The 26,275-nt window shown below is 38.0% G+C and overlaps 1 protein-coding gene across 1 annotated transcript; it reads right to left on the bottom strand.

The window, feature by feature from the left end:
• Positions 1-736: 736 nt before the first annotated feature.
• col5a2b (collagen, type V, alpha 2b) lies at positions 737-25,510 on the bottom strand. The gene is made up of 54 exons (XM_067374256.1): positions 25,495-25,510; positions 24,394-24,606; positions 24,225-24,241; positions 24,085-24,117; positions 23,904-23,936; positions 23,521-23,574; positions 23,210-23,299; positions 20,691-20,768; positions 20,550-20,594; positions 20,372-20,425; positions 20,176-20,229; positions 19,945-19,998; positions 17,454-17,507; positions 17,268-17,321; positions 17,113-17,157; positions 16,976-17,029; positions 16,833-16,877; positions 16,450-16,503; positions 16,217-16,315; positions 16,091-16,135; positions 14,966-15,064; positions 14,796-14,849; positions 14,610-14,717; positions 14,436-14,489; positions 14,197-14,295; positions 13,962-14,015; positions 13,740-13,838; positions 13,290-13,343; positions 13,028-13,081; positions 12,854-12,907; positions 11,485-11,538; positions 11,294-11,338; positions 11,097-11,195; positions 10,877-10,984; positions 10,457-10,510; positions 10,268-10,321; positions 10,026-10,079; positions 9,880-9,933; positions 9,689-9,796; positions 8,314-8,367; positions 8,135-8,188; positions 7,811-7,972; positions 6,865-6,972; positions 6,588-6,695; positions 6,444-6,497; positions 6,240-6,347; positions 5,412-5,465; positions 4,895-5,002; positions 4,758-4,811; positions 4,549-4,656; positions 3,877-4,201; positions 1,440-1,627; positions 1,076-1,318; positions 737-883 (listed from the first exon to the last, which is right to left on the bottom strand). The coding sequence occupies exons 1-54, from the start codon at positions 25,508-25,510 to the stop codon at positions 737-739; spliced, it is 4,425 nt and encodes a 1,474-aa protein (XP_067230357.1).
• Between the last annotated feature and the right edge of the window lie 765 nt (positions 25,511-26,275).

The raw sequence follows: 26,275 nt of genomic DNA on the forward strand, positions 1-26,275 counted from the left end.
GCATTTCTTGTTTTCAGACATTTATTCATGATAAAAATCAATTGAGGTCTGTTGAAAAGGAATTTAAATATTTAATCTGGAATTCATTACAAACAGTTGCTGCCCCCCTCCCCCTTAAGAGTACAAACCGGCCTTGCTGAAAAAGCTGAATAAAGAGTTTCTTTGTGTCATGTATTGTGGGCTAATGAGGCTTTTAACGAGACCAACACTGGCTTCCGTGAGAGTTTTCATTAATAATGAAGTACAAATGAATCATCTGTCCAACAGTTTGCTATCAACATAAAACATAGGGTTTTCTCTCTCGTATGGTCAATTGGGTTTGGGAACAGAACTCTTGGGGAATTGATTGAAGATCCCGCTTTAATACTACACAAACAAACTCGTCTCTCTCATCCAGATTCATTTAACCTTTAAAATCCACTAGAAATGATTGCAATTTAAGCATGAACAACATCTACAAAACAGCACAGCCAAGATATTTGTAAAACATGATTTTTTGAGTTAATTTCAATGAAGGTTTTCACATATTTTTAATAACACATGGTGCATAAAGTATAAATTAAAGGGTCCATATAGTCTCTCATGCACTCATACACCACAGGCTAGTGGAAATCATCATGAATAATCATGAAATAAAGGTCAGAAATTCCTCAAGGCCCTTACAGATGGCGTTTGACAATAAATACTGTATTGGCTGAGAACTCCAGTCCAAATGATGATGCTTTTATCCTTGATTTCACGAGAAGCACACATGGCCGATATCGATGCCAAACTCCTGATCTTGGCCACCTACATCCACTGGAGCCAAGTCCACAATAGGCAGCCGTGAAAGTGTTTGTGTGCGGTACTCAAAGACAGTCCTGCCCCATTCACCGTTGGGTTTCTGGAGAGAGGAACAAAGAGAATTGTGAGTTTTTCATTGGTAGCATTTTTGCATAATCAAAAACATCATTTGCAGCAGCTAAATGACCTAATGACCATTCCAAAACTTGAAAAGTAGCTTCCCCACTGCTGATTTCCATGTCACGTAAATAATAAATACTGCCAAACAATACAGTCAAAAATCGAAACATACAGAGCAGCCGTCGGTGGTGACGGTGTACTTCAGACGGTTGCTGCTATATGCCTTGATGTCCTGTCCATCAGAAGCCCTTAGGACTAAAGCCTTCTTCAGATTGCTGTTCTTCTCATCTTTATAGGCCACACTGTTTTTGCAGTGGTAGGTGACGGTCTGTGCTGCTTCTTTTGACAGCAGGCGGAGAAATCTTAACTGGACTGACACCATGTTAGCTGATGCCTCTTTGTTTCCATAGGTGAACTGAAGAGGAGTAATAAAAGAGTAGGAAGTATACATTTAAGTGACATAATTGTAACTATTTATTTGTAGTTTTCTTTTTTTTTTTTTTATTTGAAATGGTCATCATTGTAATCATATTAACCTTAGTTCCCCGGTTCATGGTCGCTCCAAACCAGATAGGTTTTGGTAAGCTGGAACGTGAAATCCACCAGGTCTTGCGTGGGATACTGGCAGGGTTGGCAGGTATACAGGTCTCCCCCATTTCCATGTTACAGTACACTTGGATGGCATCTCTAGCGCTGCCCTCATTCGGGTCTATCCAGTAATCACCTGGGATACAATGGGAAAGAGAGTTGTATTTTATACAGTGAGATACACACATACAGTATATCCTTGATTATTACATATAGATCAAACTGGTTTATTCTGACTCTCTGACCGTCATGCAAGAGGTTGTGAACTGCCTCATGAACGCTTTTCGCAGAGCTGGACCAAGGTGAGCTTTTGTAGCTAAGAAGTATTTATAATTTTTTTCCTCCAAAAATAACTGATTGATTCACTAGAGAAGACCCTTACTCATTGGCTGGGATTGTGTGGACTCCCTTTAAGCTGCCTAAATATGGATTTTGTACCGTCAAAAATGGTCTACTAATGGGCACCGTTCACTTGCATTAGAAAAATCTTAGAATGTTTTTCCTCCAAAATCTTAATTTCTCTTTGGCTAAGGAATGAAAGTCATATACATCTTGAATGGCCTTGGGGTGATTATTTTTGATTTCGAGTGCAATTGTAAATAAAGCTGTAAGTAGGTTCTCATTCTTTACTCAGACTACTTGGTTTGAGGTCTAGTCCAAGCAATCTGGGTCATTATTCAGGTTCAGGTTCAGCTCACTGACAGATGACCGCCCATCTGTTTCCTGATATGGTACAACCATGCTTACTGTGGACTGCTGTGTTTGTTTTATTCCTGACATAATGGGATTTTGCTTTGACTTGTCTGTTTGTGTATGAATTCTCCTGAAAGGATGGGAATCAAGTATCCTGTCAAATATTACATAATCATTTTATGTTGGTTAGCTTTTGGTGCATTTGAAATTGAATACTCCCCTACTATATAGTACAGGGTTGCCAGGTTTTCACAACAAAACCTGTCTAATTGCTACTCTACACTAGACCAAAATTACCGCAATCTCATTTCAGGGGGCGTCCCCGGTAAAAATTGTGTTCCAGGGGTAAAATCGACATTACTTGGTGGGGTTCCCCTGGTAAAATTTGCATTCCAGGGGCTAAATATCATGTTATTTGGGTTTGCTTCAACCTGCGGACATGAAAAACAACCTGTGGCAATTGTGCTTAAGTAGCCCAATTCCGCAGGAAAAACGCAGACTTAACAACACTGATTTAGTATTCGAAAAACAGCATGTGAAAAGTCCCCGGATGACCTACTACTTCTAGCAAGATTCTGAAGTGCACATTCACTGGACACTTTACTATCCTATGAGGCCACCCCAGTGCCCCAGATCATCTGTGGTTCAAGGTCATGTTTTTTTTACAAAAAAGTATGAAAAACCATAGTTTTTTGTTTTTGTTTTTTTGTTTTTTTACGTTTTTCAGGTGGTCTAGGGACCTTCAGAACAATTGCAGAAAATTTACAAAGACTACAAAATGTATTTTGTAGGACTGTCACAACAAAAATGTTAATTTATTAAGATATTAATTAAATATGTTTAACACAAGATTTAACACTGAAAAATGTATATTATTATAAATAATGAGATTAATCATAATTATTTTTATTGTCAACCCTAGTTTTTAAAAAGTAATCCTTATAACAAAATAATAAATTTACCTGAGATGGAAAACTGCATATCAAATTATAATCATATCATTTTTTTGTTGTTGTTGTTGTTGTTGTTTTTTGTTTTTTGTGAGAAATTTGTAATTTTTCTTGTTTACATTTTTACATGATTTTTTCACTTTCACATTTATACTTAAAATTCACATTTATACTTAAAACTACTGCCATTGCAATGAGACAAAATACACTCGCATTAAAAACATTCACTAAACAGACAACTTTATATCTCATGCAGTTCTGCATCACTTTTCAAGTAAAATTATCTTATTTCGGATGTTTGAATATATTACTGCAAAACAAGACAAAAAAAAAAAATAGTTATATATATATATATATATATATATATATATATATATATTTTATATTACATGTGTTCTATGCGTCATATGAGATATTTGGAACAGACCGAAATTTTAATCTCCATAGCTCATTGACACCAACACACGTCATGTCAGGTTTGACGTCAATCACCTCAGAAGACGATATATCCTAAATAAATATATCCTAATAAATATCTCCTTCTGTTTCCTACAAAAGTATGTCATTTGGGTTTGGAACAGCGTGAGTAAATGATTAATTTTTGGTGAATCATTCCTACAGAGATGTCATATAAATGCAAACCAGGATGTACTGGTTCATACTGTACCTGATCAGGGCCAGTACAACTAAAGCATTCTGAGCTACAGTAATACTAAAATGTGTGTTAGTTCATCTCACTCACCACTCTTCTTCAGAGGATAGCACTGTTTCAGGTCCTGACACGTGCGGGCAGGAAATTGGCGTGTGCCATCAGGACTGCGCATGCTGTCCAACTGACTTCCCAGACTCTTAAGAGACAAGTGAACCTCACTGTCGACCAGAACCGCATCAGATCCATTATTGGGTCTTGCTTCATCCTCGTTGAACTCTGGCGGGGGAGGTGGGGGTTCCTCTGGCTCAGATTCGATGTCAAGGTCGAAGTTTGTACCAAAAAGGTCATCTACAGCAGCTGTTGGGGGTCCAGGTGTACCTGGGGGTCCAGGTGGGCCGGGTTCTCCAGGCGGTCCCTACAGACAGATGGGTGAATACTGTTTATGCTGAACATTAGTGTTTAAACATCTAATGACATTAGCAGCATCTGCTAATTAACCATGTACAAAATGTATCTGACTATGAGTCATTAAGGGTGGAATATGCCAAAGACAAGAAAAAACACTGTATAAATTATAGTATTGCTGTTGCATCCGAGATGGTGATTGGATATTTTTTTTCTTGTGAAAAATGCCCAAAATCTCTGTAATCCAGCTAAGACCAGCAAACTTCCTTAGGCTGGTTTAAGCTGTTTTTTATCAGCAGGAAGTTCTCATCTCATAATAAAAAGAAAATACATCATACACATGATCTCAAGCCTCACCTCTGGTCCAAAATCTCCAGTGTCCCCTCGAGATCCAGGAGCCCCCAGTGCTCCAGGTGGACCGATATCTCCTTCTTTTCCTGGTGGTCCAACAGGGCCAGGGGGTCCCTAACATTGACATGTTTACAGTTAAATTCTGTTCAACATGCACATGTATTGCTGGTGCTTTGTGAAATCAGTTATGATTGATATTTCAATCTGTTGCTCACTCTTTGCCCACTTGGTCCAATGATTCCTATAGCACCATCATCCCCTGTGGCACCCTGGAAGGAAATGATTAACAGATGATAATCAAGAGATGGATACTGTATTGTTTGACAGGTGACATATTGTCAGTTATACATACTGATATTCCAGGTAGCCCATGAAGTCCAGTGAAGCCACGATGGCCCTTCTGACCTCTCTCACCCGCTTCTCCTTTGTCACCTTTGTCTCCCATCGGTCCTTGTGGTCCCTAAGGTTGAGTAGAAGTCATTTTCGCTATGGGTTAATAATAATTTGTTACATTTATATAGCGCTTTTCTGGGTATTCAAAGCGCTTTACACATGGAAGGGGGAATCTCCTCAACCACCAACAATGTGCAGCATCCACCTGGATGATGCAACGGCAGCCATATTGTGCCAGAACGCCCACCACACACCAGCTTATTGGTGGAGAGAATAGAGTGATGAAGCCAATCAATGTATGGGGATGATTAGGAGGCCATGACTGACAGACGCCAATGGGCAAATGTTAGACAGGATGTCAGGGTTACACCCCTATTCTTTTCGAAGGACATCCTGGGATTTTTAACAACTCAACTTCAGTAGCATCATAAATCTGCTTCTTCGGATGTGTCCAATATGTGGATATGCAGACTTACTTTTTTCCCTCTGATTCCTGCCTGACCATCGGGACCAGGTGGGCCTCTTGCACCCTGTCAGCAAAATCAACAAAAAAAAACTGCATATATGAAAGGTAACAAGATTAAAGAAATGGTTTCTTACATTACATTATGCAAGGATTATTTCTTTAAATAATTTCAGTCTACATGCTTTTAATAAAAATAAATGGTTCACACTTTATATCAGAGGTGTCTTTAACTACATCTGTATGTACAAAAAATAAGTACAATGTACTTATTCTGTTCGTGTTGTATTGCAAAACTCTTTTGTGGCTATTGAGGTGGGATAGGGCTAAGGTTATGGACAGGCTTGGTGGTATGGTTAGGTTTAAGGGAGGGCTAAAAGGAAAGGGACGGGTCAACTGTGTAATTATAGAAATTACCAGTGTGATTACATGTAGGTATTTCTTAAATATAAGTACAATGTAAAAACATGTACCCCCGGTTTCACAGACAAGGCTTAAGCTAGTCCCATGTTTGATCTGTTTTAACTGAAAGCAACTTGTACTATCATATCTTAAAATATGTCAGAGCCATTGTTTTGTCTCAAGATGCACACCAGTAACACATGTTTTTTTTCTAAGGCACATTTATAAAAGCTACTTAAATGCCTTAATTTAACTAAGGCATAATCTTGGCCTAATCTAAGCCCTGTCTGTGAAACAGGACCGTGTAGGACATTGTATCAAATGATTAATTTAAATGTTAGTACATAGTAGTTTAAGAAACCTAATATAAAATGGGACCAATAAACATATTAAACACCAATCTACTGTGAAGGTTCTGCAATGGATACAGCAAACAAACCTGATCTCCTCTCTGTCCTGGACCTCCAGGAGTTCCAACAGGTCCTGGGCTTCCTGGGGTTCCCTGGCCACCTGCAAGACCCTCTGAACCTGGGTCTCCTCTGTCACCCTGAGAGCAAGTTAACACATCATTTGAACTTGGCCATGTTTGGTTTGGTTAAAAAAAATATAATTAGACCATGTCAAATGATGAATGGGTTCCTACTCTGGCTCCAATGATGCCATCTGCTCCTTGAATTCCATCAGCTCCAGCCAAACCCTAATTTAAGAAGGAAGTCGTTAAGATAATGTTTTATATATATATGTAATCAATCATTTTCACTGTGTTTTTCACACTAACATCTCATACCTCTGGACCAGCATCTCCTCGGGGTCCGGCTGCTCCTGGCAAACCAACAGGTCCAGCACCACCTTTGGTTCCTTGGGGACCTGGGGTGCCAGCTTTTCCTGGTGGACCCTTGAAAAAGCCAAACAGATAAGGAGTAAAAGAAGTTCTTTTTTGGCATCCATGCTATTATCTTCTATGACCAATTTAAAAAACCAACCAACGGCTGCAAAATATAATTCTAAAAGACACATTTTGATCTATTCAGTTGCATGATAAGAGGATAGAAGTGTTGACTTACCGCAGGTCCAGGAAGGCCTGCCATACCACGCTCTCCTCTCATTCCAGGAAGACCCACAAGTCCCCGCTGTCCTGGAGTTCCGGCAGAGCCTGTTGGCCCATCTGGGCCCTAAGAAAGTAAGAATATGAAGAATATGAGTTTTGGAATACAGTATTTACTCTTTCCCCACCATTGACAGAATTTTCAGTAATTTATCAGACAGCACTTCCCTGCCATTTACAGAATTTTCCGGCAGTCCACATTTTCACTGTTATATGGTAATAATAACACCTTTATTACGCATCTTCTGAACATACTAAATACATGAGGGCTTTTCACACTTGAAATAGTTAACCCTGGGTCATTCTAAACCCCGGGTAAATGGAATCCTGGTTATCTTGTTTCACAAGATGAATCCTGGGTATTTATAAGCGGATATTTCACACTGTTCATTCCTAAACCCTGGGTTAACATCCTTACTTGCATATTTCCAGTGTCAATGTAACTGATTGGACAAACGCTGTACGTGAGCTGTTTACATAAAGGCACTAGCATTGAGCATCCTCTTATTATATTGTGCTGACTAAACTACCATGTTACTAAATTTGTCCTGGACTTTTCGGACTATAAAGGTAAGAATGAAGTTTCTGTGTCCAAGTTTCTGTGTCCAAAGTATGTGAATATGTCTGTTGCTAAGCATCTAGCCGTAACTTTCTAACACCGCATCATTTCACACTGTACACATTTGGCACCAGAAAGCAGGGTTTCATAACCCTGTGTGAAAAGCTGTGCTAACCTCGCTTCTAAATAACAAGTGTGAATGTTCCTTTACAAAGTGATAGTCTGGGCTTAAGAGCAGTGTGAAAAGCTCGGTTTTCTTTTCAGTTTTACATATGAATGACTCACAAAAGCACAGAATGATTCTGCAAGAACAGAAAGTTTTATATTGTGAAAAGGAATCACATACTGGCAGTCCGTCCTCTCCCGGTTCACCTTTGTCTCCAGGGACACCAGCAGGTCCAGGGTTTCCACGCTCCCCCTGGCGGCCAGGACCTCCAGGTTCTCCCGGAAGCCCAGATGGGCCCTCTTTACCTGGGGTTCCGATAGGACCAGGCTCGCCAACTGGACCCTGAGAAATATACCAGTGTAAGCAGAATAGATTCCATATTGTATGTGACATGAGAAGTGTCTTAATTTATTGGTCAAAAAGAATCAAACACATTGCAAATAATATTTGAAGCTGTTAATCACTGCTTTGTTGGTTAAATTCATATTAGGGATTGTCACTCACAGCAGAGCCTGGCGGGCCGACACCTCCTGGGGATCCTGGGAACCCACTGGGACCCTTTTATCAAAAGGAGAAAACCAAAGAGGATTCCGCAAAAGAGGGAACGAAAAGCAACAAAAGCATTTCTGAGTATTTCTAAGTTGATAAACATTGATTATGATACCATGACTTTTGTAACTTACAGCTGCTCCTTGAGTACCTCTGCCACCTTTGAGGCCTGTAATTCCAGCCACTCCCTAAAAGAAGTATTATATTTATACATGTTTTTTTCTTTGTCAACTTATATTTATGTACAGCACAAACTCCAAACTTTTGAACAGTAATATATATATATATATATATATATATATATATATATATATATATATATATATATATATATATATATATATATATATATATATAGTGCCTATTTCAAATCATCATACCTCTATGAAATAGTTACTTTATTTGTCATACAGCCTGAAATCAAAACCCAAAAAACCTTTTCCTGCTTTATGTACAAATTTTGCCTTACAACAAAAATACGCCAAACATACCGCTTGGATTTCAGTCCAAGTAGACCAGTAGTTTTGGTCTCATCAGGCCATAGCACCTTTTGCCAGATGGCATCAGAGTCTTCCAGGTGTGTTTTTGCATAGTGCAAAGGAGACTGAGTGCGGCACTTTTTCATTTTTTGGGGGGCAAAAAGCAAACACAGGGGGCGAGGGGGTTTCTCTTCAGCGGGGACTGGGCGATTGGTCAGGACTAAAGGGAAAATGGATGCTGCCAAGTACATCCAAATTCTTTAGGAAAACCTGCGTCACTCTGCTAGACAGCTGAAGATGGGCAGATCTTTCACCTTCCACGCAACACAATGGCTTAAGGATAGGAAGGTGAATGTCAGAGCTTTGACTTAAATCTGATAGAAAATCTGTGGATGGACTTGAAGAGAGCAGTCTATTGCCGCTCACCATGGAATTTGACAGAACTTGAGCAATTCCGCAAGGAGGAATGGGCAAATATTCCCCAATCTAAATGTGCAGAGCTAGTACAGACATATCCAAAAAGATTAATGGCTGTAATTAAAGCAAAAGGTGGCTCTATGAAGTATTAAATCAGGGGATTGATTGCTTTTCCAACCCTGTTATTCTAGTTTTTCTAGTTTTTTTAATCAGTTTTTAGAATTGTTGCTTTTTCTTTTATTACTTTGATGTTGTAAGGCAAAATTTGTAAATAAAGCTATAAAATTTTTTTTTTTTTTTTGGTTGATTTATGACTGTACGACAAAAAAAGTAACTATTTCAAAGGGGTATATATATATATATATGAAGACTTCAGATGCAAAAGCCTCTAAGTGCCATCTGAAATTTTCTTCTAAAATGAGCATTTTTATCAAGCTTGTATGTTTAGGTTCAGTAATTTCACTTTAATGGCAATTAATAGGTCCTTTTTATTGCCATTAAAGTGAAATAACTGAACATAAACATACAAGCTTGATACAAATTATAATTTTAGAAGAAAATTTCAGATGGCACTTAGAGGCTTTTGCATCTGAACTCTTCATATATAGCTCACCTGTGGTCCAGGTTTTCCTGCCATTCCCTGAGGTCCTGGAGACCCCGCCTCTCCCTTTGCACCTTCCTCTCCAGTTTCACCTTTAACTCCAGGCTGACCATCAGGACCCTAGCACAAAAACAGAACAATGTTTATAGCTTATAGCATATTATATCAAAATAATATGTTTTATGATGGATGGATGGACTTACAGGAGGCCCAGCAAACCCAACAGGACCAGTAGGACCTGGTTCACCAGGTGAGCCCTAAAATACAATACATCAAAAAGAATTGTGAGTCACATGAGTAAAGAACTTCAGCAAATGTCAGTTTTCTCCTGGTAAACTGCTTTACTCACAGCCATTGCTCTGGAGCCTGGAGATCCAGGAGGGCCTCTTGGGCCTTGTTCTCCCTGTAATTGAACAATCAGTTCTGAGTACATCTAAGTAGCAACAGCTGTAAAATGTACTTTTTAATCAGTTCTTCTAAAAAACAGAAGAAACTTCAAAGTCTCAGTATTGCTGAAAAATCACTGACGCAGAACAGACGGGATCAATTCACCACTTTTTTATTTATTTTAATTTATTAAAAAAATCAAACCTTCTCCCCAGATGGGCCGGCTGGTCCAATAGGTCCAACAGGTCCGGGTAATCCCTACAAACATAAAAGAAATACCTCTGTTGTGTTAATGGGTGTGAAATTTGAAATATGGGTATTTTATAATTTAGAATTATTGACTGGTAGGTTCAGTTTTTCCAGTAAATTATGTATAAATTACAGATCACTCACTCGAGCCCCATCATTTCCAGCTGCCCCTTCAGTCCCTCGGTCACCCACTGCGCCCTGAGAAAACAGATAAAGAGTATTAAAACACAAGGTTTTGTGTATATTGCTCAGAAAAATACAGAGAACTCTGTATTGATGTGTTACAGATGTGGTCTCCTTCACTACTTCAGAGCGCCACACAGATAATGTTTCACAGATAATATTAGAGAATATTAACTTCCTGCCTGAGGATATTGGTGAATCATCCAGTATATGTCAGCTGTCATCCCTCACAGAGCCTGACCCACCAAGGAATTTATTATATGTAATATTGTTGCACTGATTGCAAAGCGTGAAAGTAAAATATAGTGTATTTGTTATGCATGTGCCAAAGCCTTTGTTTAAACAGACCCGTTTTCTCTTATCTCTCAGAACCACACTCACACTTTCTCCTTTAGGTCCGGCTGGTCCAGTTATCCCTCTCTCTCCTGGCATGCCCTGTAGGCCTGGTGGTCCTGGTTCTCCCAAAATTCCAGTTGGACCTGGTTTACCCTGCACAGCGATTATTGATGTCATGTTGAATTTTATCATCTCTTACTAAATGGATGCATTGAGCCATGCAGCATTCTTGATGATTATTAGTGAGTAAAAATATGACTCTAACCTTGGGACCATCAGGTCCAGGGGTTCCTGGGCTTCCTTTGGATCCTGGTAACCCATTAGGTCCCGGATCACCTCTCTCTCCAGGGGTTCCACGTTCACCCTACAAAAAAATGACAGATAAAAATACTGGGAGATTGCTTAAGTGCACTGCTAAATTCTGTGCTCTGATACACTGCAGCGTAAGTACAATAGGCTCACCCTTGGACCAGTCTGCCCTGCACCACCAGCCTCTCCATGGATACCCTGAGGAGAAAAAATAAAATCCATAGAGTTCTTTAATAATTCCCATTGTCAGTCAATTTGTGTTCTTTCTGTCCAGCAGAAATGACAAGAAGTAAAGACTGTAATATAGTGATCAGGTAAAGAGCACAAAGAAATGATCAACCCACCTCATCACCTGGTTTTCCCGACTCTCCAGGTGGGCCTGGGGGTCCAGGCAAACCCTAGAAGTTTAGCATAATTAATAATAGATTCAGCTCTAACAGGGACAAATCATATTAAGTTTATTTAATTTTTAAATGGGTTATATACATTTTTTTATTTGTCCTTGAGGTCTACGTATATTGTTAGTCAAGTTCATACCAAAATGATTTGTGTGACACTCACAGCACAAAGTTTGACAGATTTTCCCAAATTTTTGCCACAATTCGTGTTCTACATCCTTGAACGACCCAGTCAAAATTTCTGAACACCAAATAAATAAGTGTCATTGTTGATGTGGACAGTACAGAAGAGGATTAAAAAATCATTAAATTTCAAGAATAAAGTCGTGTTTCGAGAAAAAACTTTTGAGAAAAAAGTCTAAATAAAAGGTCAAGATTAAACTCATTAAATTGAGATTAAGTCATTGTGTTTTCGAGAAAACAATTGTTACATTTCGAGAAAAAAAAATATTGAGAATAAACTCAAACTCATGTTCAGAAGTTCAGGGCGGCAATGCAAAACAGTGAATCTAAGAAGGATAAAATAGAAAAGATAAATGTCTATACACACTCACTCAGGGTGAAGTCATTATGCTTATCTGCACATATGCTTTATTAAAAAGGTGTGTACAGAATTTGATCTTTTAATAAGTGTTTTACTTGTAAAGCGTTTTCGTCCCATTTTCTTGCGAGTACATTGAGCAAATTGTAGTGTTTTTTTCTGTTTTTTAATGTTTTTTCTTCTAGAAAGACCCAGTCGCTTGCAAATTTTAAAGTTTGTATGCTACTTATTATACAGTTATAATTAGCTAAAGCTGATATATTTTTGTTATTGAAAGAAAGCCTAAAATATAACTTGACTAATTGATCCAGCTCTGTCATGTCCTCTTTCAGTATGCAATGAATATGACACTGATCGAATGCATTTATTCTTGACATTTTATTTACTTTTCTCTTGAAATTTAACATGTTTTTTTTCTCAAAACACGACGACTTTATTCTCCAAATTTAATGTATTTAATTATTAATAATGTAATTAATTTAATTAAATTTTTTTTATTATTGCTTGGACCTAATCCTCTTCTGTAGGGCAGGGATCCTAGGATTCAGAAATCACTGGTTTTGCTTGATTTTGATAAATTGTCTTCTTGGACTACAGGGAGGCAGTTTTGAGTTTTAAAACTTGCACTTTGTTTTCATAGTACATCAAAGTACATCATTTATGCGATAAGATCAAGGAAACTTTCTCATGATATGACCCCTTTAACAGCATTTGAACATAGTCAAACAAAGTCATTTCTGACTGAATGCATAACCAAAGAAAAAAAGGACATACTTGGAAGCCAGTTAGTCCAGGAGGTCCCTGTTCACCTCTCTTCCCTGCTATTCCCTGAAAATATATAAAATATACCCAGCCATATATGCTATGAGCGCTGCTTCAACCAATCAAAATACACAGAAAATGTAAATAGCCATAAATGTGCAATGAATGACTAATCAGAAGACTCACAGGAGGTCCTGTAGTTCCCGCTGGACCTTCTTCTCCATCTTTCCCATTGGGTCCCTGTAGGAATCATAACCATCATATCAAATCAAATCATAATGATTGACTTGACTTTTAAATCACTATGCTATACAATACTGACAGTCTTTACACAAGAAGTCTGTACGCAAAAAGAGAATGACATTTATAATAGCTTGTTGTGAAATGTTAGAGCATGTTATAAGGTTGCCACAGCAATGTTGCACTATAATTGTAAGCCAGGACTCACTCTTTGTCCTGCAGCTCCTGGTGATCCTGCCTCTCCTGCTTTCCCTGGATCACCCTGCATATTCAGAGAAACTCATTTCATAACAGGAAAACACAACGGGTAAACAATCAGATTTATAGCAAAACTCAGAGCATAAAAAACACTACATTCATCTTATGGATTCTTTTTAGTAAACATGTTTCCATGTTAGCTACAATATTAATGTGTCATTTGTCCATTAAAGGCATGTTTGTTTACTGAAATGTCTTCAAATAATGCTTCCATCTATATTAAATCATTTATTACATCCTGGAATAAAGATCTGATCGGTAGCCCTCATCATCCTTCAAACTCTTTGCTCAGAAGGTGTTATGAGATACATTTTAATATACAAAATGACACATGAGTAAAATTAAGAATATAATCTTGTGTTTTTTTTTTAATATAAATATATATATATTAGAGAATTACACTGAAGCCTTTGGGTCCAGGTAGACCCATGGGTCCTGCTGCACCTCTGGATCCCGTAGACCCAGCTGAACCTGGATTCCCATCATCTCCTGGTGATCCCTAAGGAAAAAGGACACCACTCTTCATCAAAAGACGTGACAGAACTCACAAAATTGTTATTTAGATCTATTCAGGCTAAGCCAGAAGGCTAATTCCGGAAGGATGTGTTACTGCATATATTACCTGTGGCCCTATCTTCCCCTCTGCACCTTGCATTCCCAGAACGCCTGTTAAGCCCTAAAGAGACATGACATATAATATGTGAACACCTTAAATGAAGTGGACTCAATATCATCAGAGATCCTTATTTTGCAAATTAAGCATTTAAGTACTCTATAACTGCAGAGCATACAGGGTGTGATACATAATGTCACACAATGTATAGCATAAATATACAGAACATATCTATTTTACCAACCCTTGCTCCCGGAATTCCTGTTTCCCCAGGTCGGCCAGGGTCTCCAGTTGCACCCTTAGGCCCTGATGAGCCTGGGACACCACGTTCACCCTGTGCACCCTGGGAGGATTAAAAAAGAGAATATAGTGTAGGTATGGAATGATAGAAAAAAACAAATCATTTTATAATAGAAATGTGCTGGTGATGATCTTGCTGGCATTGTTATCAGCCTTTGAAACCTTATTGGCTGGGTTTCTAACCTTTTGACCGGGCAAACCATCAGCTCCTGGAAAGCCACGGTTACCTGGAGCTCCCTTGAAAAAACACATTAAATATTATTGTAAAGAACAAAAATGTAAAGAAGTCACTGCAATAATAACTTTGAATATGTAGACTTGCATGTTAGTCATTCACAGTAATATAATGAAACTCACTCTTTCTCCAGCTGGACCAGGGGCTCCAATGGCCCCCGCGTCTCCTCTTGGACCTCGCTTTCCTTCTTCTCCCATCGGTCCCATTTCTCCTTGAATTCCAAGTGCGCCCTACAACAAAAGATATACCATTTCAACTATAAATGTGTTCTCATCTCAAGCACTGTCCTGAATGTTGTCAATACTTACAGGCTCTCCTTTAGTTCCAGGTTCTCCTTTAAACCCAGGGGAACCTAAATCCCCCTATGAGATACATGAAATATATGTATGATCAACATATCAACCTTAAATATAAACATGGGAGAAAAGTGATTCCCACTATGGTGTTTGTAATTTTCCAATTTGCATTGTGTCATTACCAGTTGGCCCTTGGCTCCAGGAAGTCCAGTTGATCCTTGAGGTCCAGGTGGACCAGGCTGTCCAATCTGTCCAACAGGGCCCTGCACACCTGGGATCCCCTATGATGAACAGATGATGATATTGCAAAACTGTCTGCAAAAAAAAATTCCTGATAATTTACTTACCCCCATGTCATCCAAGATGTTTATGTCTTTCTTTCTTCAGTCGAAAAGAAATCAAGGTTTTTGAAGAAAACATTCCAGGATTTTTCTCCATTTAGTGGACTTCAACAGCTACCAACAGATTGAAGTTCCAAATGTGAGTTTCAGTGCAGCTTCAAAGGGCTCTACACGATCCCAGATGAGGAATAAGAATCTTATCTAGTGAAACGATCTGTCATTTTCTAAAAATAATAAAAAATGATATACATTTTAACCACAAATGCTCGTCTTGCACTTCTCTGCGATGCGCCACGCATGACGTAATCACATTGGAAAGGTCACGCATAACATAGGTGGAAGTACCTAGCAAGTGCAAGTGTTTACAAAATGAACATGCAAAGACTAAGTCATACACCCTTTACAAAAAAATGTTGGATGATGAGTTTTTTCGCCCTACCACCTACGTCACATGTGACCTTTCCAATATGATTACGTAATGTGTGGCGCATCACAGAGTAGTGCAAGATGAGCATTTGTGGTCAAAAAGTATATACTTTTTTTATTTTTTTTAGAAAATGATTGATTATTTCTCTAGACAAGACCCTTATTCCTCGTCTGGGATCGTGTAGAGCCCTTTAATGCTGCACTGAAACTGACATTTGGACCTTCAACCTGTTGAACCCCAGTGAATTCCACTATATGGAGAAAAATCCTGGAATGTTTTCCTCAAAATGTTTTCTTTTCAACTGAAGAAAGAAGGACATGAACATCTTGGATGACATGAGAGTGAGTAAATTATCAGGAAATTTGAATTCTGAAGTGAACTAATCCTTTAGGTGCTGGAGTTCAAATCCATCACTCTAAAAATGATCAATAATAATAGCAATGCTTACCTTTGAAATGTTATTCTGCATTATAATAAGCACAGAATTTGATAAATAGTGCATTAAGTAGTATTCTTGGATGAGTGTCTAAGGAACTTACTGCTGGTCCTTTAACTCCAGGAGAACCATCTGTTCCTGGTGGTCCCTAGAAATGACATCAATGTTATGGAAATAATTTAATACACAAATCATTAGAAAGTAGATTGTGGGACAGATGAGACTGCACCTGGTTGCCCTGTGGTCCTGCTGAGCCTTGTCGGCCTGGTTCTCCCCTTGAGCCTTGGGGTCCACTGGTACCTCGTGGGCCTGTGGCTCCTGCCTGACCCTGTACAATATTTTAAAAAATTATGTTTTATTACTCACACTTTTTATACCTGCCATAAATAAAAACTGCAATAATGTAAATTTTAAAGGTGCAGCAGATCAACTGTTCTAAGTATAACCATCAATCATATTTACCTTCATGCCGGGACCACCAGGAAATCCTGGGGCTCCAGGAATTCCCATTGGGCCCTGTAAATGATATTAGTGTCAGGTTAGATAACACATAATAGAACATACTCCGCATCTTTGAAGATAAAGGCAGATATATGTCTTTTGATTGGCTAGACACATGAGAACTGACAGATAAGGGACTGATGCACATACCAGTGTTGTTTTTATATATAGATGAAAACTTAAAACTAAAAAACCTTTTAAAAAATCTACTAAAATTACTAAAACTTAATCGGAACTTAAATTAAAAACTGAAAATATGAAAATGAAATAAAAGCAGAAAAGAAAATATATGACTAAATACTAAAATGTTACATAAATAATACTTAAATAACAATGGCACATACCAATGGACCTGGTTTCCCCACATTTCCAGAAAGACCACGTTTTCCCTACAAACAGAAATTTTAAAAAAGCAAATTAAAGCAAACTATTTTATTAAACTCTCACCTCCAAGTCCAAATTTGTAAAACATTAATGGCTGACTTACCACAGGCCCTCCTGGACCGATGCGTCCTCTCTCACCAGGCATACCGATCTGACCCTGCGAAGAACAATATTAGTATCAAAAAAGTGCAGTTTATATGAAACATCGCAATCAGAACTGCAATCAAAAGTGCTCCATACCGGCGGACCCACAAGTCCCATGGTGCCAGGAGACCCCGATTCTCCCTTTTATAATGAAAAGAAAGTGGCATTAGCTAATACACTCAAACTACAGGGACACAGGTTCAAGAAAATTTTCACATGAATTTGTTGACTCCAAATATGTGACCTCTGACCTTTGACCCCACAGCACCCGCTTCTCCTTTTGCACCCAGCAGACCTGGATGACCCTAAAATGGTGATGTGATTCATTGGTTTTACACTGTTTGTGTAATTTGCTTTGTACATTTAATAGTAATAAATACTAGTAATAAGTCATTCAATGATCAGTATATTGGAAAGGAAGTTCTAATCTAACCCACCTTTGGACCTTTCATTCCAGGCTGTCCTGGTAACCCTGGAAACCCTCTGGAGCCCTATGAAACACATCATCACTGGTAAGGATACACTAAGCATTTAATGTGCAGTATTTATGAAAGTTCCTGTCATCACCACACTCTCTTCTTTTAGCATGTGCATAGATCTGATGTTTTGATTTGTGTAAGCATTGCACAACACAGTAATTCAGTCTGTGAGCCACTAGTTCACACCATGGCATCTTGCATTCTGTGTTAATTGCTTCTTAGCTTCCTTGAATTAATTAGTCATTGTTTACATCTGTGTTTAATTTGCCATTGTCTGCCACACTATTTAAGTTCCAGTCTTGGGTTTAATTGTTTTCTCTCTCTCTCTCTCTCTCTCTCTCTCTCTCTCTCTCTCTCTCTCTCTCTCTCTCTCTCTCTCTCTCTCAGAGTTGTTCTTCCTTGTGTATTGCTTGAGTCATCTTGTAATTATTATCAGTTGCATTGTTATTAAAGCCTTTGATTTGTATTTGAGTCTGTTTGACATTGTGGTCTGGAACTCTTCAACATTGCTTGACAGCCTAAAGATCAGTTACTCACCAGAAAGAACATGTTTTAGTGTTTTAGTCCATTTAGATTAGGAGTCATCACTCAGTAGTTTTCCTAGACATGTGTGGAATTTTATGTCGACTTGTAAAGATTGCCAGAAGATTGTGTGAAAAAAAAAAAAAAGATTTTTCAGTCAAATGTTACATTGTTTAAACTTAACTTAAATCAAGATGTCAGGGTTTGGCTGGTTAACATGGCCCAGTTACCCAGCTAACAGGGAACATTCTCAGAACTTGAACATTCTGGAAAGGTTTTGAACAAAAATTCTTCTAGTAATGTTAACAGACTGTCAAAATGTATCTGGTCTTTAATAATGTTACCACAAAAGCATTATTTATTCATATTTCATGGAAAGTTTTTGTTTTTCTGAAATTATTTAGTTGAACATTCGTCTAACGTTTTTTTTTTTTTAAATGTTAGGCCCACTACTCAGATAACATTCAAAAGTAACATTCCCATAATGCTGAAGAACAATCAAATGGAATGTCTGCTTAACATTCTCATAACCATTAAAATATCCGTTTAGAACAGTGGTGTCCAATCCTGCTCCTGGGGGGCCAATGTCCTGCAGAGTTTAGCTCCAACCCTAATTAAACACACCTGAACCAGCTAATCAAGGTTTTTAGGCATACAGGAAACTTCCAGGCAGGTGTGTTGTGGTAAGTTGGAGCTAAACTCTGCAAGACAATGGCCCTCCAGGATCGAATTTGGACACCCTGGTTTAGAACATACACATAACGTTTTCATCAACTAAATAGGAATGCTAGCAAAACATTCTTAGAACATATTTTTGTTTGCTGGCTAGCCCATCCTGGTTGATGCCGGCAAACTCTAAGGGCAAAAAGCTTTCTCGGCCATGCAAAAGTAGAAGTACAATATTTCTTATGACCCCACCAATTATGCTTAGGAAGGTTGGAGTGGATCTTAAAAGTGCGCATGCTTAGAAATCTGCCCTGTTTACACCTGCAAGATGCATTTTGCTCTATTGGATCACAAGTCGACGACACTAAATGCAGGTGTAAACGGGGTCTAAAACGTTTTGAGCTTGTCCACGTTTGACCACTTCCAGAGGTAGTCCAAAACGCATTCGACCGGATTGCTTTGTAGGTGCGAACAGCCTCCGCCTACTGACCTAATATGTAAACATTATGGGAAGCGCGCTAGCCAGACGGGCTGAAGACCCAAGTTTGGTTTAAAGATGAAAAATGTACCAAGCACAATGTTCTCTCATCTTCCTGATTTCTAACACACACATTCAGCGTTCAGATGGTCTTGCGGCTGTCAGAGCAGAAACGAAAGCTGATGCTCTCCTCTCTGTATGTTTTTCTGTTGACTGTGGTCACGTTCATATGTAAATTGCGCAAGCTTACTTTGGCCATTAAATCGAAAGATCTGAAAAAGCCCATACATTTATCCAACCACAGACCCTCCCCATGAAGAAATCAGGGCAGAAGTGGTTGAAAGTGGACAAAAGAGACAGATTAAAACACCAGGTGTAAACAGGAATGTGTCTCTCTCGTCCATTTATAATCCGATGGACCAAAACGAATCTTAATACCAGGTGGTAAACAAGGCCTAAGAGGATGTATTGTATTCCTGCATTCACAAACAGCTAGATGCATCTGTTCCATGAGCTGCATTTCTAAAAGCTAAACTTCTTTGAACCTGAATCACTGAAGAAAAAAAAAAAAAGAGAGAGATGCATCACAATGGTCTGAGATGTCTGTCTAAGGCAGATTTGGTAATGTGTCCAGATGATGGAGAATGTATCCTGTGTGAATAGCCCCTTAACTCTACACTATACTGTATAAAAGGAACATTTCAGCAGCCATGTCTATATAAAACATCTAATATAATATCAACCACCCCTAAAACAGGACTGAGAACAGCAGCATTGTCTTACTGGAGAGCCAGGGAATCCTTTGTCTCCTGTATTTCCAGGCGGTCCAGGCTCACCCTGTTACAGAGAGGAACAGGATTGTGTTATCATGAGCACAGGAAATCCCATCTTACTTTTGTTCAGTGTATTCAAACTTTGTAACACATCACAGCATTTTCAGAAGATTGGACTCCATTTTGCTTCACTATGATGTTTAAATAACGCAATCACTGCGCGAATTGTTGGTCTACTCACATCTGGACCAGCTTTTCCTGGAGGACCATCTGGTCCCCTTGGACCAAAAGAGCCCTACAAAGAAAAAAAGTGACATAATTGTTTTGCTTGATCTATATGGCATGGACAGTTTCTCTAATGAATATTACAGGCACATTTAAATAATTTACCAGTAAATGTCAGAATATTTATCATGCGCTTTACGCATTAGTCTTACCATGGGCCCAGGATCACCCGCATCTCCTGGCGCACCTTGTGCTCCTGTTGGCCCCTGAGTGTCACAGAGAAAAATAAATTTGGTAAAAACATGCAGTGTGAAAAAAACAAGGAAAAAAAAAAACATGAAATGAAGACATTTATTGCATGAACACAGCGCCAAGCTTAAGAGAACTTACTGGTGGACCTGCTGGGCCTGGATGACCTCTTGGTCCGCTTTCACCCTGAATATATACATTATATCTCTGTTTAGTGGTTCTATATGGCAATCCAGCTAAATATTATAGAAAAGTCTTTATTAAATGTGGAAAGATCCTTACCGGTGCTCCAGAGACCATCCCCGCCACTCCATGCTTTCCATCATGGAATCCAGAGGCCATTTGAGAAACAAAGTTACTCTGTAAAACATAAATTTTATTTAAATTTGAATTGAAAAAAAAGTGCAGTCATGACACACTTGTCACCATAGATTTACAGATCAGCAAGTTCAAGTCACCAGGAAAATCAAAATTGACAATTCCTGTTTTTTTAATGGAATATTGCATGTATCCATGCACATCATTAATTTTTTTTAATTCACGTGTCCTTGTAATCTTTAATCAAACTTCCCCTCCCTTATGTAGTGCCATCCTTTCTCTTCTCTGATGACATGTTTAATGACATGAGGGCGGGACAACCTGTCACTCACATGAGATCAACCAATAGCAAACCACAACCATCCAATGATCCAATCAATTCCCGATGGACTAAATCAAGGTCAACTCTACATTTGTCTTAATAGAGAAGCCGTTTCACTCAGATATATGTCTCAATAGAGTGATGCAGGCATGACATATTTCAGAAACAAGTTTTAGCTTCATCCTGAAGTCAATGAGTTTTTGACTGGGTGTTGGAATGAATGCTTGAAATATGGTCTGCGGTCAACACAAGCTGACGATATTTTCACATTTTATTCTATAATATAAAATACATCAGTAAAGCTTTTATTTGTCTTGTAAAAGGCGGTTCATAACAAGTGGCTAAATGGGACTACATTGGTTGTCAACTAGTCCACTTTCACAGCCTTGTTGTGTTTATAATTGTGCTCTTGCAAACTATTATACCTCAAAATTTTGGGGAAAATGTTTTTAAACAAAGACGGAAAGAGTTTTAGTGATGATGACATTGAAGTCATGCTTCAGTGGTGTAGTTCGTTTATAGCCTACCTTTTCCTTTTACCTTTGGCCAATTGTATTATGCTTAAAAATTCATAGAAGTTGTGTTCCTTTGTGAAGATTATCACAATGAACAAAACATATAAGCTTTTGTTAGCCAAAGACCTTATTTTCTGCAATAATCCAAAAGCCAATGGGAAAATCCTATTGGTTTTTGTCAAGGGAACCTTGGGAAGAAAAGACTATCGCAACAAAATTAAGCATTTTGTACGGAATATTGTTGTGTTTATTACAGATGACTTATCCAGGCACATCATTAAAAACTTAATCTCCCCTATGTAAACTTAAAGGTGCAGTAAGCGATTTTTGAAAAACGCTGTTGATCGGACCGAGCACCACAACACACTTGTAGCCAATCGGCAGTAGGGGGCGTGTCCACTCATGATAGGGGAGGAGAGAGTGAGCAAAAGGGGGATTTGAAGAAAGACTGTAGAAAGAGTGATGACCGAGAGACATTACAATAAAGAAAAGGTCATAGAAATATCACTGGAAAAATAAGGGTTATGATCAAGCAAGACCCTATTTAATATAAGAAAAGCTTTCCAGCGCTGGAGAGACTTAAGTGGGAAGGCCTGAAAATGGATGTCCAGGTTTCATTGTTTCTGCTCTATACATGAGTAATGCTGGTTTTGAGTGTAATGTCCACTCTTATTTGTATACTCATGCGTACTGAATGTTCATTTTTTGTGCTTCCTTGTCATTCATTTGTCATTATTTTGCTTCGCTTCTGCTATGATAAAGAGACATCCACTGATGCATTGCGTTTTCATGCATTTTGTGGGAGGAGCAATGAAGAGAGGGGTGTGTTTGTTTGGATTGATTTCAAACATCAACAGTGTTCAACAACGATTTTGAGAAATCTCATACCTTTAATTCAAAAATATTAATTTAACTTCCCCCAGTCTCCCTTGCAATGACATCTCTTCTCTGATCTGGGTTGCCAGGTTTTCACGAAAAAAAAACACACCCAAATGCTGCTCAAATCTAGCCCAATTGTGTTTCGGGGAGTAAAATCCGCATTATAATAAAATTCACATTCCAGGGGCTAAATATCATGATATTTAGGGTTGCTTCAAGCCACAGACATGAAAAACAACACGCTGCAACAGTGTTAAAGTAGCCCAATTCCGTGGGAAAACCACATACTTGGCAACCCAGTCTATGATGACCATTTAGTGAAGGACAATGATCCAATCAATTCCTGATCTACAAAATCAAGTCCTGGCATATGTTTTTCAGTTTCACTAGGATATAAGCTAGACTATCAAAATGTTCATTTCATGCTAACTTTCAATAAATATTATAAATAATATATAAGAGTGTGATAAGAACACATTTAGGCAAGTTTTTTAAAAACAGCAGGATCAAGTCTGATTTTGGTGGGCTTTATTGTGTTTTATATATAGTCACTAAAATGGAAACATTAAAATCACTTGTACACTAGTAATACAGCATTTTTATAATTTTTGTTTTTTATAAGAAATAAAGGATTTTGTTTTACTTAAAACCCTTTTCTTTCTTTTTTTACAACGATAAGGTACATATTCAGATCAGAGGAACACATTTTACAATTCTAATCACTGACAAATGCAGGACAACAAAACCTGACAGATAATATAACTCACCCCAGGCAATGCAGTGCCCACAGGACCAGGCTCACCTGGCATGCCTGGGACACCTGGCTCCCCATCAAAACCAGGTGGACCTGGAACACCCTTCACAAAAAAACATTGCATGTCACTTTTTTAACTATTTAGGTCCATCATTACACTATGTATTCACTCAAAGTAATTTTGACTAGCCATAACTTACAGTACGTTCCACGGAATAAGAGAGAAAGTCACTATTTGTACATAACTTGGAGGTGTTTCTGAGGTGAAATAGCCACATAACAGAATACAAATGACTAAAATGGGTATTGGTAAATGTCACATACTCGTCTTCCTTTGCTTCCTGGATATCCTGCTCGGCCGTCTGCTCCTGGGGGACCCTGTTTGATGTGACACACAAGATAATGGACATCACTTTGATTGACATTACAAAGAACAGGGGTTCTGAAGAGTGAGAGCAAAAAAAAGAAAGAAAAAAAGATTGGAGATGTGTGTGTATGTATGTGTGGTCCTGGTATTATATATATATATATATATATATGGACCAGATTGTGGGGACATTTATTTTTGGTCCCCATGAGGAAAACAGCTAATAAATCATACTAATTGATGTTTTTTGAAAATGTAAACATGCAGAAAGTTTTCTGTAAGGGTTGTGTGTGTGAAAAATATAATTTGTGTGCGTGTGTGTGTGCGTGCATTTTTTCACCATTGGTCCTGGACGCCCAGGTACTCCCACGATCTAAAATAGAAGAAAAAAACATTAATGAAAATAATAAAATAATATGAATCTGTATATAACCATTTTAACACTACTGTCATAATCTTATATCTGGCACAAAATATTGTATGGACATGTGATGGACAGAAGCATAATATTATAGACTCACATAAGGAATGTCACCAGGTTCACCTTTTTGGCCCTGAAAAAACATGCAGGCTTAATCAAAACTGTATATGTATATTAATATGTGATGGGAAAAAATACAAATAACAAATGTTACTCTGTATGCCTGAAGTATTCACATACCTTAAACGCAATTGTTTCTGCAAAAGAAACACAAAATATAATTAAAATGTATTCAAAGTCTAAATTATAATAAAAATAGCCTATTAAATGATAAAAAACATCTAAATTAATTCCCTTTTCAAATCTGATTGGCGTCTGCCCTCTAGCGGCCATCTCGTGTATGACTCACCGATCCTTCCATGCGCACTGGCGAAGGTTTGACAGACAGGGCAGCACTCTCCCTCTGGGATCATGAACTGTTCGCATCCCTTCAGCTCCTCACAGACGATCTCCTCACAGATCACTCGGCCGTTATCACATACACAAAGCCTGCACGGTTCTGGCTTCCAAATCTCATTTTCGGAATAATTCTGTTCACCGTCTTTACAGTTTTTCGTGTCCTCTGTTCAAAGATGAAAAAAGGATCAGTCATCATACATAAATATTACATTCTTATTAATCACATAAAAAATGAAAAGCTCAATTATTTATTTATTTAAACTGGAAGTAGCCTTTACTCTTAACTTTCAAAATTGTAGCTCTTTTTATTTATTTATTTATTTAAGGTGAGATATAAAAACAGCAGCACAAATTCAATCCGCCAGCAGAGGTCAGTCTAGCGTCAAGAATAATTTTGTTCTTGAAGGGTTCACTCAAAAATGAAAATTCTGTCTTTTATTACAGAATATGAGGCCTGCATAGGGAGCAATGACACTTCCTCTCTCAAGATCCATAAAGGTACTAAAAACATATTTAAATCAGTTCATGTGAGTACAGCGGTTCAATATTAATATTATAAAGTGACGAGAATATTTTTGGTGCGCCAAAAATAAATAAATAAATAAATAAAATAACGACTTATATAGTGATGTCCGATTTCAAAACACTTCCTGAAGCATCGGAGCATAAATGAATCAGCGCGTGTCGAATCTGCTGTTCGGAGCGCCAAGTCACGTTATTTCAGCAGTTTGGCGGTTTGACACACGATCCGAATCACGATTCGATATGCTGATTCATTGTGCTCCGAAGCTTCCTGAAGCAGTGTTTTGAAATCGGCCATCACTATATAAGTCGTAATTCAGTTTTGTTTGGCGCACCAAAAATATTCTCGTCACTTTATAATATTAATATTTAACCACTGTATTCACATGAACCGATTTAAATATGTTTTTAGTAAATTAATGGATCTTGAGAGAGCAAATGTCATTGCTGGCTATGCAGGCCTCACTGGGCCATCGGATTTCAACTCAAATATCTTAATTTGAGTTCCGAATATGAACGAAGGTCTTACGGGTGTGGAACGGCATGAGGGTAAGTAATAAATGACCCATTTTTGGGTGACCTAATCCTTTAATGCTAATTTTGATATTTTCGTCATAAAATTCCACCCTGGTTATGCTTGGATATACTTACTGCTAAGATTGTGGTAAAAAAAAAAAAAAATTACAAATATTCCTTCATATGTCTTAAGGTACACTGAAAGCTAACAGTCCTTACAAAAACTTGGCATGCTAACCACAATACCCAACATGTAGTTGCTAGTGCTACAAACATCGTTTCTAAAACAGTCGTAACGTGTTACCACTACCCTCATCAAGGAAAAAAAAAGGTAAGAAAAAAGAGAAATCACAAAGACTATTAACAATTTGTATTTCTCAAAACACATATATTAGATATCATTCAGGTAATGTTGACATGTGTAGTATTTTAAAATCATGCTTACATCACCTTTAATTATTTATTTTACAGTAGTAATAATAACCAAAACTGTAATGAAACTACTTTATGGTAATCTATGCTTACCATTCTAATATTTTTAAATGAACTGCCTTCTCAGATGCTTGCATATAGTATAACCAAGTATAAGAAATTAAAGCCGCAAGAATAGACACACCATGTATGTAAACATTGCTAGAGACAATAATTTACTATGACTCCTATATGAAACATCAAAGCTGTTCAGAAGGCACTGTTAGTGCTGAGGAGGTGCCAGAAATGGATAACATTTTTAAATAATTTATTTCACATTGTGGCAACAGTCAGTGGCACACGTTGTCTGTCTATATCAACTT

The sequence above is a fragment of the Chanodichthys erythropterus genome, chromosome 21, assembly GCF_024489055.1.
Source record: "Chanodichthys erythropterus isolate Z2021 chromosome 21, ASM2448905v1, whole genome shotgun sequence".
Taxonomy (NCBI): Eukaryota; Metazoa; Chordata; class Actinopteri; order Cypriniformes; family Xenocyprididae; genus Chanodichthys; species Chanodichthys erythropterus.